The sequence below is a fragment of the Emys orbicularis genome, chromosome 8 (genome assembly GCF_028017835.1).
Source record: "Emys orbicularis isolate rEmyOrb1 chromosome 8, rEmyOrb1.hap1, whole genome shotgun sequence".
NCBI classification, from domain to species: domain Eukaryota; kingdom Metazoa; phylum Chordata; order Testudines; family Emydidae; genus Emys; species Emys orbicularis.
In genome coordinates, this window is record NC_088690.1 from 75,171,403 (window position 1) to 75,180,407 (window position 9,005).

At 45.5% G+C, this 9,005-nt stretch overlaps 1 protein-coding gene across 1 annotated transcript; it reads right to left on the reverse strand.

Annotated features, from left to right (window-relative positions):
* Nucleotides 1-1,453: 1,453 nt before the first annotated feature.
* LOC135882918 (uncharacterized) lies at nt 1,454-8,738 on the reverse strand. The gene is made up of 3 exons (XM_065409949.1): nt 6,312-8,738; nt 4,945-4,972; nt 1,454-4,002 (listed from the first exon to the last, which is right to left on the reverse strand). Exons 1-3 carry the CDS (start codon nt 8,736-8,738, stop codon nt 1,454-1,456), a joined length of 5,004 nt encoding a protein of 1,667 aa, XP_065266021.1.
* Between the last annotated feature and the right edge of the window lie 267 nt (nt 8,739-9,005).

Sequence of the window (9,005 nt, forward strand, 5' to 3'; positions counted from 1 at the left end):
GATTAGTTGTTCTCCGTGTCCACTGAAGGCAGGACAAGAAGTACAGTAATTGGCTTAATCTGCAGCAAGGGAGATTTAGGTTAGACTAGGAGAACCTTTCTAACTATAAGGGCAGCAAAACACTTGACTAGGCTTCCAAGGGAGATTGTGGCATCCCCATCATTGGAGGTTTTTAAGAACAGATTGGACAAACACCTGTTGTGATGCTGGCAAACTAGGTGCCAACTTATGCCAAGATCCCCATGTCTCATTTGAATATTGACAAACAGGTAGCTGGAATCAGTATAGCTCACCTGAGTGTTAGTATTATTAAAACAGGAATCAGAATGATAAAAATGTGATTAGTGTTTAGAATTTATCGAATGCTTGTAAGTTTCTGCATGCATTAATCTCACTTACAAAATCTATATCCCACATTGCAAGGTAACATTTAAGCATTTATATTATAAGCCTCTGTAAGTCACCAGACAGGAGAGAAACATTAACTCCTGTTAAATACTAGTCTCCAACAAAAGATGTTATGTCCTGCCTGGCAAAGAAGGCCCATCAACACCATAACAACTATTGTGGAACATCAGAGGACAAAAGATTCTGTTTATTACTCTTCCCCCATCCCCCATGAATAGGAAACCTTCAAATGAATTCCTTCCAACAGCTGAGTTTGCAACTTAAAGCAGAAGGGAGGAAGGAATCAGAAACCCTAACAAGGAGGAACTGTATATTTATGCTACTTAAACTCTAAGGGGCAAGGATTACTAAACATAAGCAAAAGTTCCCAAGTGCTTAGCCAGTGTTAGCCCCAAGGAACACATAGAACTGGCTTATTAGAGAAGCTTCTACTACCTTTTGAAACTTAAGACTGTAACTCATTTGAGTGTGTATATTTAGCTGTTTTCATCTTTTCCTAGTTAATAAATGCTTAGATACTTTATTATAGATTTGGCTACTAGCCTTGTCTTTGATGTGAGACCTAACGTGCAATGGATCTGGGGTAAGTGACTGATCCTTTGGGACTGAGAGTAACCTGAATATTGCTGTGATCGTTGGTGGAAGGGACCATCTATCACAATGGCAAGCTTACCTTGGTGGTGAGACAGATTGGAGTATCCAAGGGGACTGCCTGTGACGCCATGTTAATGCTGTTAAAGTGTTCAAACTTGATAATTGGTTGGTGAAAACTATATATAGAATTCACAGCCAAAGGGGGGGGGGAGAGAGAGGGGATTGTGCCCTGTTTCCTAACAGTCTGTCCAGGCTCTTGATTCATTGCAGAACAGCTTGACACCTGTCACGGATGGTATAGGTTTCCTTAGTCCTGACACGGTAGAGAGGGCTGGGAGGTCCTTGCCAGTCTTACATTTTTATATTTTCATTATTCTATGATTAATTCATGTTTCAGAGATTCCAGTGATGTGTACCACATAATAGCCAAAACAATTACTCACGTTCAGTTTCACAATGACCTCCTACACTCCTTGAAGAGGTAAACATATAATTTAAAAATCTGCAAACAAAGATGAATATGAAATTGGAAGCTTACCTCCCCAGCAGTCTCCTTCTCAGCATGTAAGATGCTACTTCCATTGCCCAGAAATAGCATCCCAGAGCTGTCACTGCTCAGAATATTCTCTGCTATCTGGACATTAGGATTCTTCTTGCAATTCGAGGATAAACACAGCTGATATGAATAAGGTAAAGTTCCATCATCATAGTTCAGTGCGAACCTATGGCTAGCCTCTGAATAAGAGTCAGGACCAAAACACTGAAGTAATTTAGGTTTCCTTGAACTTCGCAATTTCACCACAATGACGAGTGTAACGGTCAGGAGGAATAAAAATGAGATCAAGGCTAAAGCCAGCACCAAGTAAAACTGTAAATCAGACTGAGGTGCCGAGTCACCCGATTGGTCGCTCATTTCCGGAAGAGCCTCTTGGAAGTTCTCGGCAAACACCAGGTTGAGAGTCACTGTGGCGGAGAGAGGCGGCTGCCCGTTATCCTTCACCAGGGTGACCAGCCTGTGCTTCACAGCATCTCTGTCCGCAAAGGCGCGGGCTGTCCGGATCTCCCCGGTGTGCAGCCCCATGCTGAAGAGCGCCGGTTCCGTGGCCTGGAGCAGATGGTAGGAGAGCCAGGCATTGTGTCCTGAGTCAGCATCCACCGCCACCACCTTAGTCACCAGATAACCTGCCTCGGCCGAGCGAGGGACCATCTCGAACAAGGCGGAGCCATCGGCTCCGAGGGAAGGGTACAGGATGCGAGGGGAGTTATCATTCTGATCCAGAATAAACAGCCTGACGGTGACATTGCTGCTGAGAGGCGGGGACCCGCCGTCTTGGGCCTTCACTTGCACTTCAAACTCCCGGAATTGCTCATAGTCGAAGGAGCGCTGCGCGTAGATAGCTCCGGTCTGGGAGTTAATGGAGATGTAGGAGGAGAGAGGCAGCTCCTGGAGGTTGCTGCTCAGGATGGAGTAAGTGACTCGGGCGTTCCGGTCCAGATCCCGGTCTGAGGCTTTTACACTGAAAATAGAGACCCCCGAGGGATTGTTCTCTGGCACATAGGCGATATAGGAAGGTTTCTCAAAGATAGGGGCGTTGTCATTGATATCCGAGATCTGCAACAGGATGGTTTTCTGGGAGGAGAGGGGGGGAGAGCCTTTGTCTATGGCTGTGATTGTGATATTGTACTCCGGGGTCCTTTCCCTGTCCAGGGTGCTGTCTGTGACAATTTTATAATAATTATTGGAAGACGATATTATCTTAAACGGCAAATCATCCTGCAAATGGCAGGAGACCTTTCCATTATCTTCAGAATCTTGATCCTTAACATTGATCAGAGCTATCACTGTCCTGGGCAGTGAGTCTTCTGGGACTGGATTGGACATGGATGTGAGTGTCATTTCGGGGGCATTGTCGTTCTCGTCAAGAACCTCGATTTCCACTTTGCAGTGTGTTACTAGTCCGCCTCCATCCTTTGCTTCTACTGCCATGCGATAATCGCGTGACTCTTCCAAGTCCAAAGGGTCCTTCACTGTAATTTTCCCGGTTTCTGGGTCCAGACTGAATTTCTGACGGGCTTTTTTTGGAATATTGCTGAAGACGTAGCTGATCTGAGCATTTGAACCTTCATCGTTGTCGGTGGCTTTAACCTGAAGCACTAAGGAGCCCGTCGGTGCATTTTCCCTCAGGCTGACTTTGTAGAGCTCCTGTGTGAAGATGGGGGGGTTGTCATTGGCGTCGGTGACATTAATCCATATCTGGGCGGTCCCAGTTCTCTGCGGCTCTCCCCCATCCACAGCCGTGAGGATCAAGTGAAGGCTGCTCTGGCTCTCCCGATCCAGGGGTTTCTGCAGCACTAAATCTGCATATTTATTGCCATCCTGGCTCTCTTTGACTTCCAGGATGAAATCTTGATTGGGGCTCAGCTGATAACTCTGCAGAGAGTTCATCCCAACGTCAGGATCTTCAGCATTTCCCAGAAGAAAACGGGCACCTAGTAAAGTAGATTCAATAATCTCTAGTTTGATATTATCTTTTAAGAAACGCGGGGCATTATCGTTAATGTCCTGGATCGCGACATTTATGTGGAAAACATTCAAGGGATTTTCCAGCACAGTTTCGAAATTTATGACGCAGAGTTGAGATGTCCCGCATATCTCTTCCCGGTCTATCCTGTCATTCACATAGACGTTGCCACTTTCTCCATTCACGCTGAAGTATTGCTTTTTAGCTGCAGAGACAACACGGAGCTTCCGGTTGGGCAGTTCTCTCACACTCAGCCCCAAATCCTTGGCGAGATTCCCCACAAGGGAACCTTTCGCCATTTCCTCAGGAATCGAATAACGAATCTGCTCCGAGACCGCCCGGCAAAACAAAAACAATAAGAAGGGAAATAACAGTACTTGCCGTGTGACTGCCCGGCCCGGCTCTCGGCGTCTGATTTCCATCCCGGTCCCTGTCAGATCTGCACTATTCTTGCTGTCTTCTTTGTTTTCATTAATCCCTTCCGGTTAAAGAAATGTGCGATCACGTAGTGCAAATAGAGTCCTGATTGTCTTCTTAGCTGTACAGAGCGCTCTGTGGCGGTTCCTTTTTCTCAGCCGGACTGTGAAGGTCTCTCTGTTGTTTCCTCTGCGATCTGCGCTGTGTGACGGAGCAATCGCACTGCAGGAGGCTCGGCTGGATCTCCGGCTCCAGCCCTGGCTCCGCATTGGCCAACAGCGGCACTCTGAGTCTCAGCCCGAGAACTGCAATAGCAGTGATTTTATTATGGGCGACGAAGCAGCTCTAGGACTCTCGTGGGAGATATTTTTTTTCTGTTCAAAACGTATTCTAAGTGTACAGTGTTGTAAAACGATTTATCTTAATTGTAAACAAGTGAATCACAGATGAGATGTAAAAGTCTCGACTATAAATACTGTGTACGTATGTTTGTGTGTAGCCATTCATGGATAGTGCAAACCTCGGACATTCTTGAGTTTTCTGTATCGTTTGTGTGGTGACAGTGATTCTTTCAGTATATTTATATCTGTATATCTGAATATGAATAGGTAGGAGAACTTTCCAACATTCACAACAAGTTCTATTTAAAGAATCACATCTACCATAATCACTAATACCCGTGAGACACAGCCAATACTGTTTGACAGAGTCAGCATTTTTAACACGTGAATGACATGAGCGCACATGAGTAGCCGCGGACTCTAACCCTCAAAGTAAACTTCTGAACTAAGCCATTTTCTGAGTTAGCTTTAGAGTCTTATTGCCCGTTTTAGCTTCTCTTTTTCCTTCAAACTATTTGGTCCACTCACAATACACAGAGTGTTTCTAAAGCAACAAAGGAAAGTTTCCATTCTCAAATTGTACTATAAATACACACTAGGCAGAATTCTCCTACAGAAACAGAACTGCACTAAAAAGCACAGTAAAAGGTTTCCAAACATACCCTGAAGTGTTCCAGATTTGAAGCATCTCTGGAAAGGTAAAATCAGTCCTAGTAAATCCGTATATTAAAAATTGCCATACGATGCAAAGATAAAATAATACTGTCAAATATCCGTACACCACTGACTGATAAGTTATCTATAATTATCGGTCCACTCACCGTGGAAATTTCAGTTAGACATTTTAAAATTATTTTTAATCCATGTGGTGTTGAAAAACATATCTCTTCCTAGATAAACATGACTAAGAAATGTTAGAATATTTCTTCTAATACTAGCTATGTTTAAAAGCATTAGTATAATCTGCCACACATATATGGCAACTTCTCAGGGCCCCAAACTAGGACACAAGAATATTATTATTACAAGAAATGAAAAAAATGTTCAAATAGTATCTTCATCCTAAATAACTATTTATAACTGTTGCTCCCTTTTCACTCCAGCTGCTGGTCAAATTTCTGGGCCCTGGGGAGGTTTCAGCTGGAAGCAGAAGTTGATGGAGTCTGGTATTTTCTTTGATGCAGACTTATTTATTTACAGTGAATGTACAAAGACCTTCTTCTCCAAAGACAGGAGGACCGAAGAAAAAAAGGATCAGACCCAAGACTCTTTAGCCAACACCAGACTCAAAAGTTCTCTCAGTTTAGTGTCTGTGCGTTATGCCTCTCCTCCATCCCCCCACACAAACATTACTCAGCAACAGCCCTCCGCCCACTCACTCCAAACTTCCGGGTGGGTTCACAACCCCCTTTTGTTTTAGGTGAGGGGCTTCCCATTAACTTATACTGACAGCTACGTAACTTGAAAAGTGTATTCACACCCAGTCTCAAAGAGGTTTATGATGGCTGCAGTCACCAATACCTCTCAGAATAACATAACCTTAATTTCCTCATGGATTTTGAGGGCATATAGTTTGCAATAACATCAAATTGGAATTAAAGTAAGCTGATTTGTAAATTAAAATAATATTGACAGCCAAGCAGATACCTATTCACTCTGCTTTAAAACACCGTTCATATTTTCTGCCAATCTTTTCTTAAAATTATGCCTGAATACCTTTATCTTATTTCAGGCAATGAAAAGTATCCGTTATCATAGATAAAGATAGTGCCAGGTTTTAAATGAATTATTATTTCATCAGAACGCGTACAGTGAATTAAGATATGTCTTTTCTGTGACACAAAACAAAATTTATAAGGTCTGACCAAATGCTCCGGGAGTTACAATGGTTTCCAAAACACTTCCAAATGAATTACATGTGCATTATGCTGAATATAACACCCCCCTCCTATACATTTAGAATATTGCTATATATTCAAAAGTCCTTATATCTAAACACAAATAAGAAAGCGCCAAAATATCTGCTCACCTGAACAGAGGTCTCATCCCCGTTATTAATGTATAACTCTTCAGTCATTAGAATAGGATTCTTTATCTCGGAAGTCTGCTGACTAGTCAGAGTATTTGAATAGTTTGATTTGGGAAAGTTGAATTGGCTCTTTCTGGAGTCCGTGGTTAGAGAAACCTCATGTGAGTAGGAGTGAAGAAAAGCTCTGACTCCATCGAGCCCCACAAACTGCGAGACGGGAACTCCACTGAAAGTCACACTCGAGGAGTCAAACAGCTGCGAGTTTCTCCACCGGCGGAGCCTCAGGGCCAGTAACACTATGATAAAGGTAAAGAACAAGCAGGAAACGGAAGCCACAGCGATCACCAAATACAAGGTGAGGCTGGACTGGGGATCTGCAGGCTCTGAGAGACTGCTTAAATCGGAGAGGATTTCGGGGATGCTGTCAGCCACCACCACCGTGACAGTGACCGTGGCAGAGAGAGGGGGCTGTCCGCTGTCCTTCACTAAAACCACCAGACTTTGCTTGAGCGCATCTTTGTCTACAAAGTAGCGCGCTGTCCTGATCTCGCCGCTGTGGAGTCCCACACAGAAGAGCCCCGGCTCTGTAGCCTTCAGCAGCTGGTAGGAGAGCCAGGCGTTCTGCCCGGAGTCTGCATCCACCGCCACCACCTTAGTGACCAGGTAACCCGGCTCGGAGGAGCGAGGGGCCAACTCCACTCCCGTGGAGCCATCGGTGGGAAAGGAGGGGTGTAAGATGTGCGGGCTGTTGTCATTCTGATCCAGTATAAAGAGAGTGACGGAGACATTACTGCTGAGAGGTGGGGAACCCCCATCCTGAGCCTGCACTTGGAACCGAATCTCCCGGAACTGTTCGTAATCGAAGGAGCGCAGAGCGTAGAGAGCCCCAGTCTCGGAGTTAATGGAGATGGAGGAGGAGAGCGGAGCTTCCTGGATCTGACCCTCGGTAACAGAGTAAGTGACTCTGGCGTTCTCCCCTTCGTCGGGGTCATTGGCCTTCAGGGAGAAAACGGAGGCTCCTCTCGGGTTATTCTCCGTGACGTAGGCGGTGTAGGATGTTTTATCGAAGAAGGGGGCATTGTCGTTCGTGTCTAAAATCCGGAGTGGGATCGTGGTGGTTGTAGAAAGAGGAGGAGTCCCATTGTCCGTGGCGGTCACTGTGATGTTGTATGCTGCCACCTGCTCCCTGTCCAGGGCTCGGTCAGTCACCAGACTGTAATAATTATCGAAGGGTTTCTTCAGCTGGAAGGAGAGGTTGCCGGGTACGGAGCACGTGACCTCCCCGTTCTCTCCTGAGTCTGCATCTTGCACATTTAAAAGGGCGATCACAGTCCCGGGGGGAGAGTCCTCGGGGATCGAGCTGATGAAAGACCTGAGAGAGATTTCCGGAGCGTTGTCATTCACATCGCTAATAAGGATTATAATTTTCGATTTGTCGAAAAGACCTCCCACGTCATGCGCTTGCACCTCAGTTTCATACAATGCAGCTTCCTCAAAGTCCAGTTTCCCCACGACTGTTATTTCACCCGTTTTCGGGTCCAAGTGGAACATTTGGGGAGCTTTGTCTGTGATTTTTTGGAAAGAGTATTTCACCTCTTTGTTGACTCCTTCATCCAGGTCAGTGGCTTTTACTGTAACAACCGTGGAACCTTCAGGCACATTTTCCCAAACGCTCACTTTGTAGACAGGCTGGCTAAAAACCGGGGCATTGTCATTAGAATCGAGAACAATAACGCGGATTTGCGCAGTGCCGGATCTGACTGGATCTCCCCCGTCTGTGGCTGTGAGGATTAGATTGTGAACGGCTTGTTCTTCCCGGTCTAGAGACTTTTCCAGCACCAGTTCAGCGTATTTTATTCCATCAGATCGCGTTTCTACATCCAGTAAGAAATGCCTGTTACTGCTGAGTTGGTAGCTCTGGATGGAATTTAGTCCCATATCTGGATCCTCTGCCTGACGCACAGAAAACCGTGACCCTGGCGCTGTTGTTTCACTGATTTTTAACTGGAATTCTTCTGACTGGAAGCTGGGAGCATTATCATTAATATCTGTGATTTCAACTTCGACCGGAAAAAGTTTCATTTTATCCTCCACTATAACTTCACAGTTTAACAAACACTTCTGCACTCGACCACATATCTGCTCTCTGTCTATTCTCTCCGTGATGTATAAATGGCCGCTCTTGAAATCTAAAGCAAAGTACTGAGTCTTACCTCCGGAAACAATACGGACTCCGCGGTCTGAGAGTTGCTGTACATCCAGCGCCAGATCCTTTGCGATGTTCCCCACAAAAGACCCTCTCTCCATTTCCTCCGGAATAAAATAGCGAATCTGCCCAGAAACTGCCTCCCAAACGGTAACCAGTATCATGCAGAACAGGGCTAGCCCTTTGCAGTCCCGGAGCCTTTGTGCATCTGCGGTTCCCATGGTAATGTGGAAATGCCGCCGATTCGTCAGGGAATGTCTGCCAAATGTTTCCGAAAATATCGGGTGTTAAATCATAAGCCTATTTCAGCCGGTATCGTCCATTAATGCTTAGTCCAGAGAAACCCGGTGAGTGAGAGTCTGATCTCTGTGCTCTGTGCTGTCTAACAGCGGTGCTGGGCTGGCTGGATCTCTCTTCGCGTCTCTCTCCCTGATTGGTAAACAGCGGCGCTCAGAGTCTCAACCAATTACTGCAGAAGCTCTGCGCTG